Genomic DNA, 27,546 nt, shown 5'->3' with positions numbered 1-27,546 from the left:
TGCCCTGATAGGGCCGATTGTTGCCTCGGGAAGTCATACACTGTTCCGATCCAAAACATCACTTCTCCTTTTTTTCCAGAGAGGCTGCCTCAGTTACTCCAACACTTTGAATCTATCTACTTCTGACTCTCCCCAATTCGTCCTTGTATATCCAAATGCTGGTATATTCTGTTGCTCAAAATTCCCACCCATGCTGATGACAGGCTCAAAGCCTGCAATTTCCTGGCTTTCCCCTTTAAATAATACTACACATTATCCACCGTCCAGTCTTCTGGAACTTCACCTGTGACTAAACGTGACACAACTACCTCTGCAAGGGTTTCTGCAAGTTCCTCCCGAGCTTCTCACAATTTCCAAGCATGCACTTGGTCACACTCTGGGGATTTATCCACCTTAATGTGCTTTCAAACTGCCCCCACTTCTCTTGTGCATTCATATATGAACCACATCACAACTCATTTGTCTCAATTCCTTAGTTTCCATGAGCTTGTCCACAGTAAAAACCAATGAGAACTATTTCTTAAAACCTCACAAATCGCCTGTGGTTCCATACATAGCCATCCATGTTGATTTTCAGGGGATCTAATCGTAATATACCTGTGAAATCTCTTGGGGTTTTCCTTTAGCTTGTCTGTTAGATCCATCTTTTGGCCTCCTGATTTCCTTTGAGTGTATTCTTACACTTCTATTTGAGGGATTCACTTGATCCTGAACTTGATGTATGCCCCGTTTCCTGATCAGAACCAATATCTTCCATCAATCAGGGCTACCTAAACTTAAGATCCTTGCCCTTCATCCCAAGAGGAACATGCTTTTCCTGAACTATTGCTTGTGCACTTTTAAAAGCCTTCTACTTGCCAGATGTTCATTTACCCGCGAACAGTCTCACCCATCGACCTCTGCAAGTCCCCACCTAATTCCTCCAAAATTTACGACCTTAACTTGTGGACCTGTCATATTTCTCCATAACTATTTAAAATGATTGGTATTATGGTCACTGGTTTCAAAATGCTCCTCAATGACACTGCAATCAATTGGATTACGTCAAGAGGAGGTCCAGTGCTGCGACCTCTCTCATAAGGTCCTCTATATATATATTACTTTATTTGACGCATGTTAACAAATTCCACTCCATCCAAGCTCTTCGCAGTCTGTGAGACTCAGTCACTAATAGGGAAATTAAAATCTCCCAACAATACTACCCCATGAGTCTTAGTCATCTGTAATCTCCCTACGCATTAGCTCTGATTCCTGCTGACTTTTTGTGGCACATAATAGTCCCATCAGTGATTATGATCTTCTCACTGGACAATTCCCCCAAGATTATCTCAAAGCATTATGTCCTCCCTTATTGAAAAGTAACATCCCCTTCCCCACTCATCTCTTACCTCCATCTCTATCATTGACCTTCCCGTGTTGCCTTTCTCTCAGCTATGTTTCTATTATAACTTTAGACTTTAGAGATAGTCTCTTTAGAAACCTTTTGTGGTCCACCGAGTCCGCACCAACCAGTAATCACCCCGTACACTAACACTGTCCGACACACTAGGAACAATGTACAATTTTTACCAAAGCCAAATTACTTAAAAACCTGTACGGATTTGGAAAGTTGGAGGAAACTGGAGCACACGGAGAAATCCCACACGATGACAGGGAGAATGTACAAACTCCGTACAGAGAGCACCCGCAGTCAGGATCAAACCTGGGTATGTGGCACAGAAAGCCAGCTACTCGACCGCTGTGCCGCCACTTATTTTTGTAGTTCCCCGAGACAAACCACACCAAGCTTTTCTGCAATGCCTGTTAAGCCTCTCACATTGAAATAAATGCAGTGCAACCACCGGTCTTTCTTTTTGCCATGCCCCTGTTGAATACATATTTGCCTCCATCGCATCTGCCTCATTTCTGTTCAATGACTACCCCACTATCAATTAGTTGAAGAAGGGTCTCGACCCGAAACGTCACCCATTCCATCTCTCCCGAGATGCTGCCTGACCTGCTGAGTTACTCCAGCATTTTGTGAATAAATACCTTCGATTTGTACCAGCATCTGCAGTTATCTTCTTATATCAATTAGTTGAAACCCTCTTGAGTAGCACAAGCAAATCTCCGTCCCAAGATATTGATCCCCCACCAGTTCAGGACCAACCCATCCCTCTTGTACATGTCACCTCTGTCTCAGAATCCCTGGCCCTTTCACTAGCTTCTTGTCCTTATATACCGGAGATATTTAATTTCTGCAGATCAGAATCATTTTCTTGTTATTGAGATTTGATGACAGCATTCACTAATTTTCCTTCTGATACATCTGGATGTCAACAAAGAGCCATGGTAAAGTACTGTCTTGATATCAAGGGCAACAATTATCTTTGGAATTGCTGTTGAGAAATTTTGGCAGCGTGTTTAACAGTGAAGAAGAAAGTTAAATGGATAAGTTAAATGGTAGATGGCGGCACGGTAGCGCAGCGGTAGAGTTGCTGCTTTACAGCGAATGCAGCGCCGGAGACTCAGGTTCGATCCTGACTACGGGTGCTGCACTGTAAGGAGTTTGTACGTTCTCCCCGTGACCTGCGTGGGTTTTCTCCGAGATCTTCGGTTTCCTCCCACACTCCAAAGACGTACAGGTATGTAGGTTAATTGGCTGGGTAGATGTAAAAATTGTCCCTAGTGGGTGTAGGATAGTGTTAATGTGCGGGGATCGCTGGGCGGCACGGACTTGGAGGGCCGAAAAGGCCTGTTTCCGGCTGTATATATATGATATGATATGATAAAAGTAGGGTGGGCAAACAAGATAAGGCAATACATGACAAATATACATGATACTAAGCAGTACAGAGGAATCTTGATCTGCAGATGTTTGCAAGTCATAGGACATAGATGAGGCATTTAAAGCAGTAGCAGTATAGTTTATTGCCATGTGTACAACTAAAAGCTTTTGTTGCGTGTTAACCAGTCAGCAGAAATACAACACACGTTTACAGTCGAGCCATTTACAGTCCATAGATGCAGAATAAGGGAATAAATTTGGGCAACCAGTATTCCATGCCTTGGCCAATAATGGCAAGCACAGGAAGGTAGGAGAATTATTCGGAACATATCAGACAGCCCCTTGAGTCCTCTGCCTTTCCATATCATTATGGAATCACGACGTTTCTTTGCATGCTCCTAATCTCTTACCTCGACGGAGATGCGATTTTTTCCCGTATCGCATCTCCGTCCTCACTGCGGCCTAACATCGAGGAGTTGGCGGCCTTTGCTGGAGATTGACTTCAAGAGCTCCACCACGGGCGCCTGCGAACTTAACATCACAGAGCCCACGATCCCTTTGCCAGGGATCGACCTCGAAGCTCCAACCATGGGTGTTTGCGGTCTTAAAATCAGAGCCCAGTTAGGGTCCGACATCAGGAACTCCAAGCCGTAGGAGTTTCGACTACCCCGACGCGGGAGTATCGATCACCCTGATGCAGGAGTTTTGACTGCCGGCTGCGGGAGCTTTGATCCCCCCCGACGGATGGTTTGACTGCCTCGACCGCGGGAGAATAAAGAGGAAGTAGATTGGACTTTTTTTACTTCCATCACAGTGAGGAATGTGGGAATCTGCTATGGTGGATGTTTATGGTAACTTATGTAGTTGTGTCTCTTGTTGGGGTTTTTTTCGTATGGCTATTGTAATTCGCATATTACTGTACCTTAATTGGTACATGTGACAATAAATGTCCTTTGAATCCTTTGTACAAGCTAAATAATTCCACAATTTGAGTGGCACGGAAATTATGACTTCTGTCAGTCCTTAATTTTCCATCATTTTTGTCCCCAATTTTCACATAGCAATTAACATGTGCTTTCTTTTTGCTTCTCAGACTGAATAACATTGTAAGCTTGCTGTGCCACTGGACCTTATGCTATATACTGTAATCACCAAAACTGATCTATGACATGTGTTTACTGCCACTGAAATATAATTTGTATATTCATTAATATTTCCAGACTTGTCATGACTGTTCTCTCAATTTCTAATGTCCAGGCAGAGGTGTGTAGAATGCTGCACTTTTATATCCATTCAAAGTTTGCCATTTTAAAAACCCAATTTACCAATTTTCATTCTGCTCCAACTTGAAAATTATGATTTAAAAATCCTTCCATTTTTCTTCTACCCTCCCTCGAAGATGCTTCATTTCTGACTAGGGGTTACTGAAAAACCATATCGGTTCTGCAATTACTAGCAGAACTCTACCGTCCTACTGTTAATTCTACAATCCAATCTTTAAAATCCTCGTGAAAAATGAACAGAATTATAATTTTGGTTGAGCAGCTGAGGAAATACAAGTACAAATACACTCAGCCATCTAGCAATTAGAATTAGGCTTTCTTTTTGAGGACAGGGAACTGCCTTTGTTGGTTTTCAAATAAAGACACCTAGTGCAGGAGTAACTCAGCTGGTCATTTGCAGAAAACATGGATAGGCAACTTTTCGGGTCAGGACTTTTCTTCAGACTGATTGCAGTTGGGGAGGAGAAAACTAGAAGAGATGTTGGGGTGGGACAAAGTCTGGCAAGGTGGATGGATACAGGTGAGGGGGGCAGGGTTGATTGCCAGATGGTTGGACAAAGGCCTGAGATGAAAAGACAAGAAGCGTGAGATGAAAAGACAAGGATAGATGAAGCACAAAATGAGATGCCAAAGGAAGGAACATTGGTGGAAGGGGACGAATGGGAAAAGATGAAATAGGCACTCATCCAGGTGGGGAATAGGGAAGAGAAGGAAAAAGGAGAAAGGTGTTTGTAGGTTAGTTACCTGAAATTGGAGAATTCAGGCTTGCTGGATCTCACTGTTGTGCACCATTTTAACTGCCCTTCCCTTACTGACCTTTCTGTTTTGGGCCTCATCCATTGCCAGAGTGATTCCACATGCAAACTGGAGGAACAGCACCTCATATTCCGTCTGGGTAGCTTACCATTCAACTGTATGAACATTACATTCTCCAATTTTATGTAATAATTAACCTAAAAACATGCCTCCCCTGTTTTCCCCCTATCTTCCCTGTGCCCCATCTGGATCCATTACTTCCTTTCTCCTCTTTTCTCTTCCACCTGTATTCCTTTTCCTTCACATTTCGTGCCTCTTCTATCCTTATCCCACACTTTTTGTATTTTCATTTCTGGCTTTGTCCAACCATCTGCCATTCAAACCCCCCCTCAATTCTATCTACCCATCACTTGCCAGACTGTGTCCCATCCCCATCTTTTCCAGCTTTTTCCCCCTCCCCCAATCAGTCTGAAAGGTCCTGACTCACCATGTCGCCTTTTCATGTTCTCCAGAGATGCTGCCTGACCCACTGGTACTCCAGCACTTGTTTTTAAAGACACTGGATCAGTAAAAGTGACCTTGAAGCCGTCAAATTATCATTAAACCTGCTCAGTAATTTCCTTTTCGGCAAGACTGTTATCTTTTCTGAATTTCACTAGAGCAAACATGAGACCCAATAACCCTAACATGCATTTATGTGACTTAGTTGGGCATCCAGTTTTATCTAATAGCTCCCTAAATTAACTGCAAGGTGAAAATTAAGGATCACCTGACAGAAATACCTACAATCCAAAAATAAATAAACTAGACATGCCTGTCTTTGCTCACTTTCCTGAATTTATCTCCATTTTCATGTCATATCATCTGATCATCTGTAAGGGGCTTAGATGCCAATGTTAATATGCACTGTTTTGTTCCCAAAGTGGCTTACTGGCATGAACAAGCAAAGCTAATTGACTTTGACAGTAGCACATATGTAAGAATTTGACAGATATGGAAAATACTGCAGGCTCCAAATACACATTCAGCTGTAGACCCAACATACAGGAAAATACAGCCTTTAAAATTGGTCAACAGCAACTTTAGAGGAAAGGAGTGCTTGAATATAAATGGAATGCATTGATAAATTTGTACAAAACAATTAGGCAACCATAAGCTTTCTGCAAACAGCGTTTGCACCTTTTCAACAGACAGGGAAGACAAAGGCTAAAAAATAGACCATTCCCATTTTATCCAAGGTATGGCATTGATTAATTTTCTAATTACTTGATATGAACATTTTATGCATAATGCCCTCCCATTTATTATTCTGTACAGATTGAAATACTGACAATTATCTGATTTTTTTATCGGTGTTACAGGGATCACATTTTTTTTTAAATTTCCTTTTAATATGCAATATTGTTGATTTAAACTCTGCAGTTAACAATGTTTAGCATGTGCTAACGTGGTGTAGGAATAGAATTTTATCCAACTGAAAGATTTTTACTTTTATGTAACACTGGTTGCGAATGAAACGTCCCCTTTCCCAAAATCTATTACTGAGCATTAGTAAATTCCTGAAAAATGTCAGGGGACTATTTTTCTTCTGTGCCTCAATGTGCACCAACTTTATTAATTTTAAATTAAAAAATGCATGCAATTATGGACACTTTTCATCAGCCAAAAAACCAATGCCAACATTACATGGAACGGGTCTGAAACTCCAGCACACACGTATTCCCTGCTGTTTGTTTTCTAGATGCCGCACGTTTAATGACCATGGACACCCTGCAGGCCCAACCTGCCATTATCCTCCCTGACACACCCTATACGACAGCACATCCACCATGCACATAACTCCACTGCCCCATTACCGCTCAGGATCTGTATTTACCCTTCATTTTTAAAATGTCCCCTTGTTTCCAATCACTAATCTGACAACGACTGACAAAGCCACAGCCTCTTCACCACAGCGACCAGACTTTTCTGCTGTAAACACTCCTCCGATGCGCAGCCCCCGTCACGTGACCCTGCCTCCCAGCATGCCGCTTAATAAAACACACACATAACGCTCACAAAATTAGAAGCGGAAATAACAACACGAATCCGATTGTTTTTTCTTGTTTTTCTCGCCTCGTCTTTGAAGTTTTGCTTTTTGTTGGCTGCTGAGCGTCTATTGACCGGAAAGTCCCGAAAGGTTTCCGGAAAGGACCGATCGTCGGCGGGAGGGTCGGCTGTTACCGACCGCTGACGCGTTACCCGTATGTAGTATGGGCCTCGTCCTCCTCAGTGTTGGTTTGTGTGTGTGAGATGGATCCCCAGAGTTGGTAGTCTCGTCACTGTTTAAAAAAAATAAGAAGGGTCCGTTTTTCTGTATATTTCTGGTCCCTTTAGAAAAATCTAATTTACGTTTTGATCCACTCCACATACAACAGCATTGATGGTAATGTATGCAAGGAAACAACCGAGACTCAATGATGGGTAAGATATTTAGTGTTTTTTACTTGTTATTCTTCAAATCTCTTTTTTCCCTCTTTCGAATGTCCCTTCTCTTTTGACAATCCGCCATTTTTGTTGTAAACCTAAATAAGTAAAAACTTGAGGAAATTAATTTCCTCCCCTTCTGGTGACCATTTTACTCTCTGGAAGGTTTTCTAAAATATCTATATATTTACCGTTTTTCTAGCTAAAAGTTTAAAAAAATGTCTCGCGCTACTACTGATCTGTTTATTTTCTGATTTTATTTTTGCAGGTGTCACGACAGGAGGGAATCCCAGCCCTATCAGGTATATTTCGCATAGTGAAACGAATGGCATTTACTTTAACGAAGGCTTGTGCGTCTGAAACAGGCCTCAACTCTCCACAACAAGATCGTAAGAAGAGGGAAAAATAAAACGAAATATCGTTTTAAACTTTCACCCGGAAATTATGTTTCGATTTCTCAGTTTATTCCGTTGACTTTTATAGTTTCTGTATAGTTTTGAGTTCATCGAGCATGAAAATTGATGCTGAACTATTGCTAGGCCCCATCTGTAGGTTTCTATCTGCAGATTTTCTTTTGGTCATACGGTTTTACAAGACGAAAGAAATTGTTTCACTCGCCATAAATACAAATTGAAGCATTGTATAATTTCTTAAAATTCCTATCATTCTGCAGTGAACATATTAAAATTGGTTGATTGGGAGAACCGTTTGCCCCGTTTGTATTTTTGCAGCTTTTAAATGCTAAATTCAGTGTCATTCTGGAAGCAAATGTCATTTGTTTAAAAGAAAACATTAAGAAATACAAAAATAACAATTATTTTAAAATGTCAGTACTGTGTGAAAACAGACAGACCTTGTTTAAATAATATTACTAGAATACAAGAAACTAGATGCTGGTTTATATCAAAGATAGAAACAATATGCTGGAGTAGCTCGGGATCAGGCAGCATCTCTGGAGAAAATGGATGGGTGACATTTTGGGTCGGGGCCCTTCTTCAGACCAATCTGGAGAAGGGTCCCGAACCGAAATGTCACCGATCCCTTTTCTCCAGAGATGCTGCCTGACCCATTGAGTTACTCCAGAACATTGTGTCGATGTTTACTAGAATAGGTTATGTTTACTTGATTGTTGTTTCTCTCTTGCCAAAACAAATTTGGAAATCCATGGAACTTGCGTGTGTAGGAGAAACACTTGGATTAGGTGATTTACTTGTTGTACATAGCTGTCCCAATTAACTTTCCTTCATTATATATTTATTTCAGACTCTTAAATACCCATCGAAGAGTCATGCAAGCAGCAGTGATCATCGTCATGACAAGGCTAGAGAATCAGGAGATCCATCACCCTGTAAAATGCTGCGTCGTTCTAACAGTCCTGAAAATAAACATAGTGATAGTACAGGACACAAGAGTAAAACTGTGCACTCGCATCGAGCCAGAGAACGAGATGGAGGTAAGTTATTGTGCAGACAGCACACAGAAACCCAAACATTTCTGTACAATTTCTTAATATTTTGCTTGCTCTGTTGTGGGAAACATAGTTTTATTATATTTGTAAAGCTTTGTTTGTTGGAAGTATTTTGATATAGTTTCCCAAACAATATCCCAACAGCAATTACAACTAATGTGTTTGGATCAGCTGCTAAACTCGCCATCTCAAAGTTTGGACTCGAATCAGGAAGCATTCATATCAATTGTAGGTTTGCATTCAGCAATAAAGCTATTTAATTTATAAATGCATTGATAATGCAGTTGATGAAATTCCTCTGGAGAAAATTCCACCAACAATATGGACTATGCAGAGATACTTGCCAACTCGTGTCTATTGACTGAAACTATGAGTGTCATAGTTGGTTTGGCTTTTCTTTTTACTGCAGTGACTGTTTATGTTCTTACTCTAATCATTTATGTTTATACACACACATTTATTGACAGCATTTTTCATGAATTGAATTGATTACATAATAAAGCAACACAAAATTTGGATTTTCTACAACTCGAAGATATAATTGGTGATTTTAGAAGATATGTCACAAATTTCTATTTATTTAGAGTGGGTGATTAAAGAAGATATTTTGCAAGATTCACAGTTTTAAGATAAAATTTAAAACTTTGTGCCACTGCAAAATAACTTGGTAGCTGCCCTTTAGTTTGTCGAATTATCTGAAAAAGGAACTTTTTATTTTCCATTCTGCAATAAGAATACTCCGACTGGACCAATAATATCGGAGTTAGACATCCTCTTGTGCTCTATAGTAAAATTGATGGAATTTTTGCATTGACAATCAACGAATTGGGCCAATTAAACTGTCAGTACTTTTCAGAAATTCAATCCATGCAGTAGAAAGAGGCTGTTACCCTCTTACCAGCAGTTTAACAACTGATTTTGGACATAAATGTAGTCCATTCCCTGAACACAATATTATATTAGTTTATTTAAATCTGTTGACAGTTTTTGGAGAATATCAGTTGGATTATACAGCATTTCAATTGACACTGTTCAAATTCATCAAACTGTTTTTTGTGATCTTAAACTGTTAATTAACATTTCAATCATTTTGCAAATTCAACAAACAGACAATAAGATGAATTAGCAGAAAAATAGTTTTTGGCTGCACTAACTTTTACTTGGATTTTGTTCATCATGAAATCTTTAATGTATACGATCCTGAAATCTTTGCTGAATGTTTCTTGGTACTGTATAAAACTTAAATCTACATGGACTTCAGACATCTCGTACGTGATTGTCCCCAATGTTCAGAGGGTGATGCAGATGGTCTGCTATTGCATCTGAATGGAAACTGCACTGAACATTGCAAACAATGCTTTTTTCCCCATTATTTAAAGGATCATAAGTGATAGGAGCAGAATTAGGCCATTCAGTCTATCAAGTCTACTCCGCCATTCAATCATGGCTGATCTATCTCCCTCCTTACCCCATTCTCCTGCCTTCTCCCCATAATCTTTGACACCTGTACTAATCAAGAATCTATCATTCTTTGCATTAAATATATCCGCTGACTTGGCCTCCACAGCTTTCTGTGGCAAATATATTTGGTGCCCAAAATTGCTCTCAATATTCCAAATGTGACCTGACCAGCACCTCATAGAGCCACAGCATTACATCCCTGTTTTTGTACACAAGCTCTTTCGAAATAAATGGTAGCATTGTGTTTGCTTTCTTGAGCTACTGATTCGACTTGCAGATGAACTTTTTGGGAATCCTGCACCAGCACTCCCAACTCCCTTTGCACCTCTGGATTCTCTCCCTATTTATAAAATAATCTACGCCTTTATTCGTATCAATATGCATGACTCCACACTTTGCTACACTATATTCCATCTGCCACTTCTCTGCCCACTCTTCCAACCTGTCCAGGTCCTTCTGGAGAGTCCCTGCTTTCTCTACACTATCTGCCCCTCCACCTATTTTCGTATCATCCGCAAACCTGGCCACAATGGCTTCAATCCCCTCATCCAGATCAGTAATATACAAAGTGAAGTGCAGCAGCCCTAGCACCGAGCCCTGCGGAACTCTGCTAGTCACTGGCAGCCAACCAGAAAAGACCCCATTTATTGCCACTTTTTGCCTTTGATACCATGGGCTCTCATCTTAGCAGCCGCCTGCGTGGCACCATATCAAAGGCTTTCTGAAAATCTAGGTAAACAATATATTCCTTTATTCGTCCCACACCGGGGAAATTTACATCCACTGACTCTCCTTTGTCTGTCCTACTATTTACTTCGTCAAAGAATTCAGCTTCCCAAGCATCTTCTCCCAGGTAATAGCCACTCCACAAACTGCCACCCCCGACTCTCTTGAATTTCAGGCATGTTGCTGGTGTCTTCCACTGTGAAGATTGATGCAAAAAAGTTATTCAATTCCTCTGCCATTTCTTTGTTTCCCTTTATCAATTCTGCATCATTTTCCAGCACTCCAACATCCTGTCTTGTCTCTTTCTTACACTTTATATAACCAAAGAAACTCTTGCTATCTATCCTCTTTTATATTATTGGCTAGCTTACCTTCGTATTTCATCTTTTCTCCCCATATTGCCTTTTTAGTTACCTTCTGTTTTTCTTTCAAAGCTTCCCAATCCTCTGGCTTCCCACTAATCTTTGCAATGCTATATGCCTTCTTTTTTAGTTTTATACCGCCCTGGACTTTTGTTGTTAGCCATGGTCGCCTCTTTCTCCCCTAGAATCTTTCTTTCTCTTTCCTGCGTCTTCCAAATTATTCCCAGAAACTCCTGCCATTGTTGTTCCATCGTCATCCCTGCTTGGGTCCCTTTCCAGTCAACTTTGGCCAGCTCCTCCCTCATGCCTCTGTAGTCCCCTTTGCTCAGCTGCAATACACGTCAGTTCTCACCTTCTCACTCTCAAATTGCAGATTAAAACTTATCATATTGTGGTCGCTCTCTCTTAATGGTTCTTTTAACTTGAGTTCCCTTATCAAATCCAGTTCATTACATAATTCAAATCCAGAATTGCCTTTTCCCTGGTAGGCTCCACTACAAGTTGCTCTATGAATCCATCTCGGAGGCATTATACCAATTCCCTTTCTTGGGTCCAGTACCAACCTAATTTTCCCAGTCAACCTGCATATTAAAATCTCCCATGACCACTGTAGCATTATTCTACGATTATAAAGGACCAAAAATGTCTGCTTTTGCAGGATTCTTCTTAATGTTTCCCAGACTTCATTGGCCGCCCATCATTGAATTATCATAAACACAGCTGTTGATTTGATACATTTAAGTTACTGAAACAAAATAGCATTTAAATCATTTCTTTGCACTGGATATCTACTGGGGAATTATCACAGATCCTTTGCTCAGGAAATTCTAGTTCTAGTCAATTTAATTTCATAGACATCTTGATTTTTTAATTAATCTTTGCCTTTACCTGTTGTGTCTGTGCCATTACCTCTGCATAATGAATAGGAAACTGGGGCAAAGACTGTTGAAACATCGCTTGTCCGAAATTAGTTCCTAACTAATGGACAATGAACAAAGTAGGGAACGCCAGTTGTCCACAGAACTATGGTTATAATTGTCAATCATTTGATTAATTGCCATTTGGACGATTTATTAGAGGGTGCTAAATGTTTGTGTTGCTCAAATCCAGGAAGGAATTGATTTATTTTTGGCTGGATTGATGATGGTGCTGCTGGGAGGGAGAAAAGTAGTAATAAAAAGTGTGATCTTTGCTGATGCCGGACCTTTTTATTCAAACAAGTATATTGTTGTTCAGGATAACCTACTTTGTTTATATATGTTTGTAAGAAGTTTACTATATTTGTTTCAGGGACCAGCTTTTCTCCACAGGAGAATTCACATAATAACAGTACCCATCATAGCTCAAATTCGCATTCTTCTAATCCTAGTAACAATCCAAGTAAAACTTCAGATGCAGTAAGTATTTCTTTTTCAATTAAGTAATAAAGATATTTCATTAACATAATGGGAGTTATATATTTCTGTCTTAGAAAACTAAAACAACCTGATAGCTGGAAAAATAAAGCAATCTGAAAACTGGAAATTTGCCTTTTTTGTTTTTCTATTTGCAGAATAATCTAGTGGATATTTTGAAAAATTAATTTTGAATGTGATAATATTTCAAGCGGAATTGAGGGCTACCAGAATATTTTAAGAATACTTCATAGCTCACATTAAACCATTTTGCATGCAGAAAGCTATGTAAAGTAATCTGAGATTTTGCATGATAATTCCTTTTGCATGGAGTGAAATCGCTTCAAATATCTAATGCAGGAAACTATAAAGTTAGTATTAGTATATTGTAATATAATCAAATTGCAAATCTTTCAACATGTGGAATAATTTCCTTGAACTTGTTTACAGGTATAACATTATATCTTGCCAACTAATGCTGGATAATAGCATTAGAATTTGTGATCTTGATACTTGTGGAGTTATAAGAACAGTCCAGCATAGAACAGTGTACAGCACAGAAATAGGCCTTTCAGCCCACACTATCTGTGCCAAACACATGCGAAGACCAAATCTTATCTGTCTGCACATAATGCGTATCTCTTAATTCCCTGCATCTCCATGTGTATAACTGTCGTGCATAACTATAAAGTCTCTAAAATGTGTTTACGAGTTCTTGGCATTCGCCACTCTGCATTTAAAAAAAAATCTTGCCCCAAGTTAAACTTTGAACCTATCAATGCCTCTCATAATTGTATATACTTCTCTTCAGTCTCCCCCTCCACCTCTGGTATTCCATTAAAAACAATCCAAGTCGGTCCAACCTCTCACTACAGCTCACATCCTCGCATCCAGGCATTATTCTAATAATCCTCCTGTGCAAAGTCTCCAAAACCTCCACATCCCTCCTCTAACAGGGCGACCAGAACTGCATGCAATACTCCAAATGCAGCCCGACCAAATACCAAATCAATACCTAAGAAGCCATGTTCTTGATTCTTGCAGGAACAAAAGCAGTTCAATAATTGTGGGAATCTAGATTTTAAAAAAATATTTCTACATTGAATGCTATTTATACATGTTGAATTCTTATTATATGGCTCATATTACCCCTTATATGGGGTAAAAAGTTCACCAGGTATGGAGATGTAAGGAACTGCGGATGCTGGTTTATGAAAAAAGACACAGTACTGGAGTAACTCAGTGGGTGAGGCAGCATCTCTGAAGAACATGGTTAGGTGATACTTTGGGTTGGGAATCTTCTTGAGTCTGATTGTGGTGGGGGAGAAAGCTGGATCAGAGATGGGGCAAGATAAAACTTGGCTCGTGAGGGGGAGGGGGGGGGGGTTAATTGGCTGATGGTTGTACAAAGGCCAGAGATTAAAAGCCAAAAGGTGTGAAATGAGGATAGAAGTGTGAACTGTGAGGCGAGAGGAAGAAATATAGGTGGAAGGGGATGTGAGGATATGGATGCTAATTCAGGTGGGCACAGGGGATAGAGGGGGGATTTTTTCAGGAGGTGTACAAATGGCAATCATCTTTCATTCCTACTGAAGTTCACAGTCAAATATTAATGATACAAAAGTGGGTGGTTTTGCAGAAAGTGAAGATGGTTGTGAAAGATTACACCAGGATCTTGGTCCATTGGCCAGGTGGGCTGAGGAAAAGTTGATGGAATTTAATACAGAGAAATGTGAAGTGTTGCATTTTGGGACGTATTACAAGGGCAGGCCCTACACAATGAATGGTAGGCCACTGGGGAGTGTTGTAGAGCAGAGGGATCTAGGAGTGCAAGTGCATGGTTCCTTGAAAGTGGAGATGCAAGTAGATAAGATGGTCAAAAAGGCTTTTGGCATGTTGGCCTTCATCAGTCAGAGTATTGAGTATAGAAGTTGGGAGGTCATGTTGCAATTGTATAAGACATTGGTGAGGCCACATTTAGAGTATTGTGTTCAGTTCTGGGCACGATGTTATAGGAAAGACATTGTGAAGCTTGGATGGGTTCAGAGAAGATTTACGAGGATGTTGCCCGGACTAGGAGGTCTGACCTATAGAGAGAGGTTGAGTCGGCTGGGTCTATATTCCATGGAGTGCAGAAGGATGAGGGGTGATCTTATGGAGGTGTTTAAAATCATGAGAGGAATAGATTGGGTAGTTGCACAAAATCTTGCCCAGAGTAGGGGAATCGAGGACCAGAGGACATAGGTTCAAGGTGAAGGGAAAAAGATAAAATAGGAATCTGAGGGGTAACTTTTTCTCACACAGGATGGTGGGTGTATGGAACAACTGCCAGAGGAAGTAGTTGAGGCTGGGACTCTCCCAATGTTTAAGAACCAGTTAGACGGGTACATGGATAGGACAGGTTTGGAGGGATATGGACCATGAGCAGGCAGGTGGGACTGGTGTAGCTGGGACATGTTGGCTGGTGTGGGCAATTTGGGCCGAAGGACCTGTTTCCACACTGTATCACTCTGACTCTATGACTTTATTCTTCTGAGGATTCAATATGATGTATTTTGTTGTCATTGAACATTAATTTCAAAGGAGTGTTTCATAAATGGCAATTTAGTTTTATTTTAAATATTAGCAATTTAATATCACAGGAAGAGTAAAGCAAATAAATTCTCTATGGCGAAAGGAATGACAATCATGATATGAGATGTCAAAAAACTTTTGTATGCGCGTTATTTGTAATTCAAAACATTTCTTTCGTTAACACGGCCTGAAATGTTGGGATTGAGTGAATTTTAAATTTATCTCATGCTTTTATATAGGTGGTTTTATTTTATGTGTATCGTCAGCACATAATTTTGTAATTCCTGAACACAACAGATAAGTTTATTTGAAATGAATGAAGTACTATATTTTGCTATTAAAGCATAAAGTGCATTGAGAGAAACCTTAATGTAAACTATTTTGTCATTTTAAAGTATTTTAAAAAATATTGCAGTTAGTATTCTGAAGAGTTTGTTTTCATTTTAGAAATACAAATTAAATTTTTGGGTAGTGTGGCATAATTTTAACAGAGTATATTGCTTTAATTCATTTTGATGCGTAATGATTGCCGAATTTCTTTCCCACCTAAAAATTGATATTTGGAGCATGCAGAATAAAAGACAGCAGAAAGTACTTCTGTTCAAAACACAACGTTCTGAATGTTGATGCTGTTAGTAGAGATAGGCTGTTACATGCAGGACATACAAGTTTCCTGGCTGAATCCAGGCCTACAGAAGAATATCATGTTACAAAGTATAATTTCTGCAGTAGATTGTCATTCAATTCTGGGAGTTTTACCATAGCACCATTTCTGGTGCGAAAAGTTTCCATTTAATATCTACAATATTTTCCTAAATATAAATTTTAAGCTTTCATCTTTGTAATCTGGTTCATATATCCACTGAATATTTAAAATATTGCTATATAGCTTTTGGAGAACAAATGTATTTCAAATGTTAAGACTATAGATGATGATAAGCACAGTTCATGCTTTGACTTTCTGTGTGATTTGTGATTGTACTGTATGTCCTTTTGTACTGAATCATAGCTATGGATACCATTAATTAATTAACATTTAAATTTATATCAGCTAATAGGCCATTAGCAATTTCAGTACAATATTGCAATAACTGATATTTTTGTCAGCTGATTGCAATTTGAAAATCATGACGAATCTTACGTTATAGAAACAGAAAATAGGTGCAGGAGGAGGCCATTTGGCCCTTCGAGCTAGCACTGCCATTCATTGCAATCATGGCTGATCATCCACAATTAGTCACCCATGCCTGCCTTCTCCCCATATCCCTTGATTCCGCTAGCCCCGAGAGCTCTATCTAACTTTTTAAAATTCACCCAGTGAATCGGCCTCCACTGCCTTCTGTGGCAGAGAATTCCACAAATTCACAACTCTCTGGGTGAAAAAGCTTTTTCTCACCTCAGTTTAAAATGGCTTCCCCTTTATTCTTAGACTGTGGCCCCTGGTTCTGGCCTCTCCCAAAATTGGGAACATTTTTCCTGCATCTAGCTTGTCCAGTCCTTTTATAATTTAATACGTTAAAGGTCCCCTTTCATCCTTCTAAATTCCAGTGAAAACAAGCCCAGTCTTTCCAATCTTTCCTCATTTGACAGTCCTGCCAACCTGGGGATTAACCTTGTGAACCTATGTTGCACTGCCTCAATAGCAAGGGTGTCCTTCCTCAGATTAGGAGACCAGAAGGACCTCTGCTGTTGTATAGGGCCCTGGTGAGACCACATCTGGAGTTATAAAAATGCTTTGCACCATGTTCACAATAAAATGAAGACAGAGACCTGCCTGAGGTAATCTAATAAGCCCACAAATGATAAAGAGAACGCAATGATTAGTTAATTTATTTTGGGTGAGACAATTTAATTTAGATTGTTATTTAGATTGTCGCTTGATACCTTTCATCAGCATGCAGATTTATCTGAAGCCGCAACCAGCATGCAATGGTCTCTCCATGTTGCACAAACTGTCAACCTGGATTCTCTGCTCAAATTCCATCCATCAAATTCTAACTGAGTTGCGTGCTACCAACTGGGCCAAGCTGCCATAACGGCTGTCCATGACATTTGTTTTACAGTTGGAGCTATTCTGTTTGCCTTTTGAATGACAGAACCTTTTGCATGAAGCACAAAAATCTCTCTGGCTGTGGAAATACAGTGGGTGTAATTAAATGGATTATGTGCCATATTAAATGATACTTGTGTTCTTCTGTCATTGTATCAAGTATTATGAAAATTGAATCACTATTAAATCAAGTTTTAAATGTGAAACAAATTTAACTATCATTTTTAGCTGATTTCGAATTGTATCATTGTGGTAGAAATAAGCATTGATTTGCTGTGCAGTGAACCCATTCAGATCACTTACCTTACATTTTCTCTTTTGATTTAACTCTTTTTGTCTTAATATAGCCTTATGAACCAGCCGATGACTGGTCAGAGCACATCAGCTCTTCAGGCAAAAAATACTACTACAACTGCAGGACAGAAGTTTCTCAATGGGAGAAACCCAAAGAATGGATTGAAAGGTGCAAGTCCAGTTTTTCAGAAATGTTGTCGACTATACAGTTGTTTTAATGGATCACAGCATCAACAGTTTCTTTTTTGTGTGTAGAGAGCAGAGACAAAAAGAAGCAAGTAAAGTTGGGGTTGTTAACAGCTTCCCAAGAGATCGAGATTACAGAAGGGAAACCTTGCAAGCAACTACTGGCAGTGGATTTACAAGTGGAAGTAAGTAACAGGAGACTTAAGATAAAAACAATACATTGTCAAATTTATTTTCACAGGATTCATTTAGCATGCAAACTTGGAATCTCTTGAATTTGCATGCATTTTATTGTAAATAAATTGATGAATAATATTTATGAAGATCATTTGGTCGGCATAAATACAAACAATTTGGGGTGGAGGGCTTGATTCTCAGAAACTACATAAAGTTCATATGCAGGGTGAAGCATATAATTAGGAAGGCACTTGTATGTAAACTTTTGCTTGTTAAGAATTGGATTGAAAGAATGATTAATTGGAATACAATAACGATAGTTTAAGTATGCTTATCTGCAGGTTTATGCTTTAATTGTGGGTGCAGCTGAGGTTTGCTAGACATTGCTGGGATGGGATGTCGTCTTTTTCGATGAGATTGAGTGGATTTAGTTTATTTTTCCAAGCATGTAGGAGAATGAGAGGTGATCTTACTGAAATAAATAACTACTTGAAGGGCTGATGTTGGGAAGATGTCTCTTGGATCGAGTCTTCTACGGGGTTACAGCAGATTTTGATGCTGAAGAATTAAGAAATTTCATCATTATGTTAGAAAGCAACTGCTGCTTTGGCATCAAATACGTTTTAAGTTGGTGCTCCAAGCTAAAAGTTTTTTTTGTTCATAGTGGGAATTGAATGTTGTTGGGTTAGCATGTAAAGATGAAATTGTGCAATTAATTCAATTGTGATCTTATTGAATGTTGGGGTACGGTCGACGCTATGTTCATCAAAGTACAGCAGTCATATGTGAAAAAACTGTCTCATTGATGTTGAGTGCCAGGTTTTGGTGATGAAATTCTGGCCTGCAGTAAGGTTTCTGAAAGTTTTAAGTCAAACGGTCATACAAATAAAATGATTTTCCGAGTGATGTTAAATTATATGTAATGTATATATTACTTTCGGAACTGTTGGAAAATAGGAATCCATGTGAGATTTTTGGTTTTGGCTACTGATTTCATGTTAAATACCTATTTTCTAGACCAAGTCATTTTTGGTTTGGGGGTGAAAGTAGTCTGCAAGAGTTGCCAACTTGCCACAGCAACTCCTCGGGAACTAATGACCCTGAATCTTCATCTGTTGAACAGCTAAAAGGATTCTGCACATTTGCAATGCCAACATCAATAATTTGGGTTTTCAATAAATGTACAGAATAGATTGATATGATTTCCTACTGCCCAGTTCCTATTTGGAGATTGAGTTTTGTTCAGAATTGGGTCTCTCTTGCATTGACATTCACACCTGTGCAGCCCAGGACACGTGCTGAACACTTACGGTTTAATTCTGAAGCATGCACTAACGAGTGCATGTGCTTTGGAAAATTGCTGAGATTCACAATCGTTGTTTATATTATCCTAATTTAAATGACATTGTTTTGGAGTTAAAATGTTTGCAAAATTTGCTGCTGCAGAATACATAAATGGAACCAAATGGATGATGTTACAGGTGTGACACCAAAAGATACAAGGTCTAATGTATCCTGAGAAGATGTTTTGATCCCAACAACTCTTGCATTTTAAAACATTGATTATGAACAATTAATGGGACTGTTAATAAATTAGCCAATAGTGGTCTAATAATTCTAATTTCATCATTTCCCCCTTTTATTTTTTTTTGCCACATTTCCTTTGTGAATCATGAAAAGTGGAAGACAAGCATTCCAGCGGTGCCGGTAGTATGCTCTCCCAGAATATTTTGTCCCAGACAAACAGACACAATGACAGAGACTACAGACTGCCCAGAACAGAGACTCCTGGTGAAGCTGCCCCAGTGCAGCACCCCGTCAAACCAGTGGTTCTCCCAACAACAAACCCAAGCACTGTTCCTTCTAGTCCTTTTAGTCTACAGCCTGAGCATCATCCAAAGAAATCCTTTGATGCTAATGGAGCAGCTACTGTACCGAAAGTGCCTACACCCACACCTTCCATCCCCAACCAGAAGACGGAGAAGAAAGGTACGTATGATGGGGTATATTTGACTTCTATGCACGTTTTTAGTTCACTAGTGACACTAAAGCTCATTATTAAACAATGAAAAAAACAGAATTGAAATATGAAAAATAATCTCCCTTCTAAAGTGTCTGGACTAATGAAATAGATCTCAATATTGAGCATCTTTATTGTTATATTTAAAATATTAACTTAATATCTGTTTGCAAAATTGTTGCAAAACATCTGGGGTAGATGAACATCCATTGAGGTGAAAATTTTAATGCCAAACTGAAGAATTAAGTAATCGAACAGATGCATTTTTGTGATATTGCTCATTATTTGAATTTACAACTGCAGTCCATATCTGAATAATGCAGTTGCTCCTTTTAATTGAGTCATATTTTGTACATTAATTCTGGAATTTGTGCATGTTCGTGTGCATTTTGCAGAGTTGGTTTTTGATACTTGTTATTATTCACAATTGCATTCGAGCTTATATTCATGTAGTTGCTAGTCAACTGCGAAAACTTAGGGAGAACATTTGATAGAGCATCTGTGATTTTGTTTGTAATAGGCTCACGAAATTAAATTATCGTAGAGGCAAGGTTTGTCATTTTTTTGTGCGAATAGGTTAAAAGTTTAAACAGGAGACTATTTAATAAATTTATTAATGATTTGGATGAAGGAATTATATTAATGATTTGGATGAAGGAATTAGAAGTAACACTAGCAAGTTTGCAGATGACACAAAGCTGGGTGGCAGTGTGAACTGCGAAGAGGATGTTAGGAGATTGCAGGGTGACCTGGACAGGTTGAGTGAGTGGGCAGATGCATGGCAGATGCAGTATAATGTAGATAAATGTGAGGTTATCCACATTGGCGGCAAAAACAAGGAGGCAGATTATTATCTCAATGCTGTCAGGTTAGGTAAGGGGGAAGTGCAGCGAGACCTGGGTGTCCTTGTACACCAGTCACTGAAAGTTGGCATACAGGTACAGCAGGCAGTGAAGAAAGCTAATGACATGTTGGCCTTCATAACGAGAGGATTTCAGCATAGGAGTAAAGAGGTTCTTCTGCAGTTGTATAGGGCCCTGGTAAGACCACATCTGGAGTATTGTGCACAGTTTTTGCCTCTTAATTTGAGGAAGGACATCCTTGAAATTGAGGCAGTGTGATATGGGGAGAAGTTGGGCACAGGTTACTGATTGTGAATGATCAGCCATGATCACAATGAATGGTGGTGCTGGCTCGAAGGGCCGAATGGCCTCCTCCTGCACCTATTTTCTATGTTTCTAAAATGTAAGTGCACATTACTACCGTTGACCTAATCGATATAGAGGAGAGCATGATATGGATTTGCGAAGTTAGAGAGGCTAAATAGCCGATTTCTTTTGTTTATACAATACAATACAAACTTTATTGTCATTGTGTAGTGTACAAGTACAGAGACAACGAAATGCAGTTAGCATCTTAACCAGAGTGCATGCGATGGAATAGTAAAACATATAATATATACAGTAATTCAGTAGCGGTAGTGGAAATTCCGGTGAGCGAGATCAGTCACTGATGGGAGGCGTGCCCGGGGGGAGGGGGGATGGCAGCAATCACCGAAGCGCAGGTATGCTTGCCTTTATAAATCAGAGCATCGAGTATAGAAGTTGGGATGTAATGTTGAAATTGTATAGGGCATTGGTGAGGCCGAATCTGGAGTATGGTGTGCAGTTCTGGTTATAGGAAGGATGTCGACAAAATGGAGAGGGTACAGAGGAGATTTACTAGAATGTTGCCTGGGTTTCAGCACTTAGGCTACAGAGAGAGGTTGAACAGGTTGGGTCTTTATTCTTTGGAGCGTAGAAGGTTGAGGGGGGACTTGATAGAGGTTTTTAAAATTTTGAGAGGGACGGACAGAGTTGATGTGGGTAGGCTTTTCCCTTTGAGAGTGGGGAAGATTCCAACAAGGGGACATAGCTTCAGAATTGAGGGACAAAGGTTTAGGGGTAACATGAGGGGGAACTTCTTTACTCAGAGGGTTGTGGCTGTATGGAATGGACTTCCGGTGGAAGTGGTGGAGGCTGGCTCGATTTTATTATTTAAGAGTAAATTGGATAGGTATATGGATAGGAGGGGATTGGAGGGTTATGGTCTGAGTGCAGGTAGATGAGACTAGGTCAGGGAGAATGGTCGGCGTGGACTGGTAGGGCCGGACAGGCCTGTTTCCATGCTGTAGTTGTTATATATGTTATTATATATATTATATATGTTAAGTAAGGTAACGACCGCAGGAAATAAGCTGTTCCTGAACCTGCAGATCCGGGAACGGAGAGTCCTGTAGCGCCTTTTTATGTCCAATTTATGGATTCTTGCGCAAGTGCTGGTGTATTGTGTTTAAATGTGCATCCCACCTGACGGCTGAGGTAATATATAGGCTCAAAAAGCTAGAGTAACAGAGGATCAGACAGCATGTCTGGAGAGAAGGAACACCCTTCTTCGGACTGCGAGTCGGGCAAGGGAAACAAGAGGTATAGATGGTGATAAAGAGAGATATAGAACATGAATAAAAGATATGCAAAAAAGTAACAGTGATGAACAGTGATTGTGTACAGTTTTGGTCTTCTAATTTGAGGAAGGACATCCTTGTAATTGAGGCAGTCCAGCGTAAGTTCACGAGATTGATCCCTGGAATGGCGGGACTGACATATGAGGAAAGATTGAAAAGACTAGGCTTGTAATGAAGAGGAAAAAAATAGTCAAGGCAAATGTGGGTCCCTTGAAGTCAGAAGCAGGGGAATTTATTATGGGGAACAAGAACAAGGAAATGGCAGATGAATTGAACCAGTGCTTTGGATCTGTCTTCATTAAGGAAGATACAAACAATCTCCCAGATGTTCTAGTGGCCAGAGATCCTAGGGTGACGGAGGAACTGAAGGAGATTCACATTAGGCAGGAAATGGTGTTGGGTAGACTGATGGGACTGAAGGCTGATAAATCCCCAGAGCTTGATGGTCTGCATCCCAGGGTACTTAAGGTAGGTTGCTCTATAAATTGACGGTCTGCATCCCAGTGTACTTAAGGTAGGTTGCTCTAGAAATTGTGGACGCATTGATGATCATTTTCCAATGTTCTATAGATTCAGGGTCAGTTCCTGTGGATTGGAGGGTAGCTAATGTTATCCCACTTTTTAAGAAAGGAGGGAGAGAGAAAACGGGAAATTATAGACCAGTTAGTCTGACATCAGTGGTGGGGAAGATTCTGGAGTCAATTATAAAAGACGAAATTGCGGAGCATTTGGATAGCAGTAACAGGATCGTTCCGAGTCAGCATGGATTTACGAAGGGGAAATCATGCTTGACTGATCTTCTGGAATTTTTTGAGGATGTAACTAGGAAAATTGACAGGGGAGAGCCAGTGGATGTGGTGTCCCTTGACTTTCAGAAAGCCTTTGACAAGGTCCCACATAGGAGATTAGTGGGCAAAATTAGAGCACATGGTATTGGGGGTAGGGTACTGACATGGATAGAAAATTGGTTGACAGACAGAAAGCAAAGAGTGGGGATAAATGGGTACCTTTCAGAATGGCAGGCAGTGGCTAGTGGGGTACCTCAAGGCTCGGTGCTGGGAGCTATTTACAATATACATTAATGACTTGGATGAAGGGATTAAAAGTACCATTAGCGAAATTTGCAGATGATACAAAGCTGGGTGGTAGTGTGAGCTGTGAGGAAGATGCTATGAGGTTGCAGGGCGACTTGGACAAGTTGTGCGAGTGGGCGGATGCATGGCAGATGCAGTTTAATGTGGATAAGTGTGAGGTTATCCACTTTGGTGGTAAGAATAAGAAGGCAGATTATTATCTGAATGGTGTCAAGTTAGGAAAAGGGGACGTACAACGAGATCTGGGTGTCCTAGTGCATCAGTCACTGAAAGGAAGCATGCAGGTACAGCAGGCAGTGAAGAAAGCCAATGGAATGTTGGCCTTCATAACAAGAGGAGTTGAGTACAGGAGCAAAGATGTCCTTCTGCAGTTGTATAGGGCCCTGGTGAGACCGCACCTGGAGTACTGTGTGTTGAGGAAGGTTATTCTTGCTATTGAGGGCGTGTTGCGTAGGTTTAATAGGTTAATTCCCGGAATGGAGCGGCTAGGCTTGTATACACTGGAATTTAGAAAGATGAGGGGGGATCTTATCGAAACATATAAGATTATTAAGGGGTTGGACAAGTTAGAGGCAGGAAACATGTTCCCAATGTTGGGGGACTCCAGAACCAGGGGCCACAGTTTAAGAATAAAGGGTAGGCCATTTAGAACGATGAGGAAAACATTTCAGTCAGAGAATTCACTGCCTCAGAAGGCAGTGGAGGCCAATTCTCTGAATGCATTCAAGAGAGAGCTAGATAGAGCTCTTAAGTATAGCGGAGTCAGGAGGTATGGGGAGAAGGCAGGAATGGGGTACTGATTGAGAATGATCAGCCATGATCACATTGAATGGTGGTGCTGGCTAGAAGGGCCGAATGGCCTACTGCACCTATTGTCTATTGTATTCACTGGAGTTTAGAAGGATGAGAGGGGATCTTATAGAAGCATATAAAATTATAAAAGGACTGGGCAAGCTAGATGCAGGAAAACTGTTCCCCATGTTGGGCGACTCCAGAACCAGGGGCCACAGTCTTAGAATAAATGGAAGGCCATTTAAAACTGAGGCGAGAAAATACTTTTTCACCCAGAGAGTTGTGAATTTGTGGAATTCTCTGCCACAGAGGGCAGTGGAAGCCAAATCACTGGATGGATTTAAGAGAGTTAGATAGAGCTCTAGGGGTTAGTGGAATCAAAGGATATGGGGAGAAGGCAGGCACGGGGTATTGATTGCCATGATCACAATGAATGGCGGTGCTGGCTCAAAGGGTCGAATGGCCTCCTCCTGCACCTATTCTATTTTTCTATGTTTCTATGAAGAAGATGACTGAAGCTAGCCAGTTAAACAGCTAAAAAGGCTGGGGGTTTTTCTTTAAATTGTTGACGCACCCAAATATGAGTAGCACAAAATGTTTGTAGCCATCTTTTTTTGTGTTTTCTGGAATCTGCCTGTGACATCACATAACGAAAATATTGAAGTGTTTTTTATATTGCCACTCCAAAAAGGTGTGTGGTGACTTTCAGGAAAAGTTACTTTTGCTCTTGAAAGATATTATGACTACGTGGCAAAGAAAGTTAAAGAAATGGTCGCTTTATTCCTGCTTGGCAATAAAGAGCTGTTCTTTCATAATCAAGATTTTCAAAATTTGGGAAAGATGGGTTTTGAAATCTTTTCCTGGATCAAGTTAAGTAAATAGAGGAAAGAAGATCAGTCCCACTGGTACGTTGTCCTGGCTTCCAGTCCCAAGTTATTTAGCATCATTCCATTTGGAGACTAGAGGTACCAACTTAGATAAAATACTTTAAAATGTACTAATTAATGCATGTGTATGTTTTTTTACAATTAACTTTTCTGAGAAAATAAATAACATTATTAAGGGTAATCCCAAGGCTTACAATGGCAGTTTAATCATAAAACCGATTCCTGTATTGTCAGATATTTTCCATGTAGGAAATGTAGCAAACATAATTATCTTAAATCCAGTAAATAGTTTTTAAGGTCTTTAGAAATATTCTATTTTAGCAATGGTATCCTAGATTAATTGAACCTCAGGCCAGATTATGGTTGGTCTTTCTCATTTGCATTTTTCTGCCCCGTTATATTTCTTTTGATACTCTTGGTGCAGTACAGCACAGGAACAGGCCCTTAGACCTACTGTGTCTGCACTGATCATGATGACTATTTGCACAAATTCCATCTTTTTCATGCACGTGGTACATTTCCATCTATTCCCTGTCTGTTCATGTGTGTGTCTAAATGCATCTTGCTATAGTAGATATTATCATATCTACTTCTCCCATTACCCCGTACAGCGCTTTGCAGAGACTTACCACTCTATGGATATAAATTTTTTGCCTTGTGCACCTACTTTAAATTTCACCACTCTCATTTTAAACGTAAGCCCCCTTGTTTGACATTATCACGCAAAAGAAAAAGACGGACTCTACCCTATATGCCTCTCATGATTTTACATTTCTGACAGCTAATATATGTCAATCCAGGTCACATCCAGGTAAACTTTTTCTGCATCCACTCAAATGCTTCTACATCCTTCTTATGATATGGCAACCAGAACTCCACACAATTGTCCAAATGTGACCTTGTCCAAATTTCATACTTCCAGACTTGTATATTCAGTGTTCCAACCAATGAAGGCAAGCATATTGTGGCAGCCAATGAAGGCAAGCATATTGTGACAGCCAATGAAGGCAAGCATATTGTGGCAGCCAATGAAGGCAATGAAGGCAAGCATATTGTGCACCCTCTTAACCACAATATCCAAGTGATGACACATTCAAGCTATTTATTCACAAAATGCAGGTCAGGCAGCATCTCGCGAGAGAAGGAATGGGTGACGTTTCGGGTCGAGACCCTTCTTCAGACTGATGTCAGGGGGGCGGGACAAAGGAAGGATATAGGTGGAGACAGGAAGATAGAGGGAGATCTGGGAAGGAGGAGGGGAAGAGAGGGACAGAGGAGCAACCTAAAGTTGGAGAAGTCGATGTTCATACCACTGGGCTGCAAGCTGCCCAGGCGAAATATGAGGTGCTGTTCCTCCAATTTCTGGTGGGCCTCACTATGGCACTGGAGGAGGCCCATGACAGAAAGGTCAGATTGGGAGGGGGAGTTGAAGTGCTCGGCCACCGGGAGATCAGTTTGGTCAATGCGGACCGAGCGCAGGTGTTGAGCGAAGCGATCGCAGAGCCTGCGCTTGGTTTCGCCGATGTAAATAAGTTGACATTTAGAGCAGCGGATGCAATAGATGAGATTGGAGGAGGTGCAGGTGAACCTTTGTCTCACTTGGAAAGACTGTTTGGGTCCTTGGATGGAGTTGAGGGTGTTGCATCTCGTGCGGTTGCAGGGGAAAGTGCCCCGGGATGGGGTGGTTTGGGTAGGAAGGGACGAGTGGACCAGGGAGTTACGGAGGGAACGGTCTCTGCGGAACGCAGAGAGGGGAGGGGATGGGAAGATATGGCCGGTGGTGGGGTCCCGTTGTAGGTGACAGAAATGTTGGCGGATGATTTGTTGGATCTGCTGGCTGGTGGGGTGGAAGGTGAGAACGAGGGGGATTCTGTCCTTGTTGCGAGTGGGGGGAGGGGGGCAAGAGCGGAGCTGCGGGATGTAGAAGAGACCCTAGTGAGAGCCTCATCTATAATGGAGGAGGGGAAGCCCCGTTTCCTGAAGAATGAGGACATCTCTGACGCCCTAGTGTGAAACACCTCATCCTGGGCGCAGATGCGGCGTAGACTTCTCCTTTGACTCCTCCCACTTCCTCCAAACCAGAGGCGTAGCTATGGGCACACGCATGGGCCCTAGCTACGCCTGCCTCTTTGTCGGGTACGTCAAACAATCCCTGTTCCGGGCGTACACCGGCCCCATCCCCGAACTCTACCTCCGCTACATCGATTACTGCATTGGGGCTACCTCTTGTACCCATGCAGAACTCACTGACTTCATACACTTCACTTCCATTTTACATCCTGCCTT

At 40.6% G+C, this 27,546-nt stretch overlaps 1 protein-coding gene across 2 annotated transcripts in view; it reads left to right on the top strand.

The window, feature by feature from the left end:
* Positions 1–7,029: 7,029 nt before the first annotated feature.
* Positions 7,030–27,546, top strand: part of waca (WW domain containing adaptor with coiled-coil a) — a 95,754-nt gene continuing 75,237 nt past the window's right edge. The window contains exons 1-7 of one of the 2 annotated variants that reach the window (XM_078415899.1): positions 7,030–7,269; positions 7,541–7,574; positions 8,536–8,725; positions 12,580–12,686; positions 17,655–17,770; positions 17,857–17,972; positions 19,645–19,953. In XM_078415899.1, coding sequence (XP_078272025.1) covers positions 7,229–7,269; positions 7,541–7,574; positions 8,536–8,725; positions 12,580–12,686; positions 17,655–17,770; positions 17,857–17,972; positions 19,645–19,953 — 913 coding nt within the window. In that variant the 5' untranslated portion in view covers positions 7,030–7,228. The remainder of the gene's footprint in view (positions 7,270–7,540; positions 7,575–8,535; positions 8,726–12,579; positions 12,687–17,654; positions 17,771–17,856; positions 17,973–19,644; positions 19,954–27,546) is intronic. The other variant, XM_078415905.1, reaches the window with a different exon arrangement.

The sequence above is a fragment of the Rhinoraja longicauda genome, chromosome 2 (assembly GCF_053455715.1).
Source record: "Rhinoraja longicauda isolate Sanriku21f chromosome 2, sRhiLon1.1, whole genome shotgun sequence".
Classification (NCBI taxonomy): domain Eukaryota; kingdom Metazoa; phylum Chordata; class Chondrichthyes; order Rajiformes; family Arhynchobatidae; genus Rhinoraja; species Rhinoraja longicauda.
Note: the sequence above shows the minus strand (reverse complement) of the source record. Positions and strands in the feature narration are given on the sequence as shown.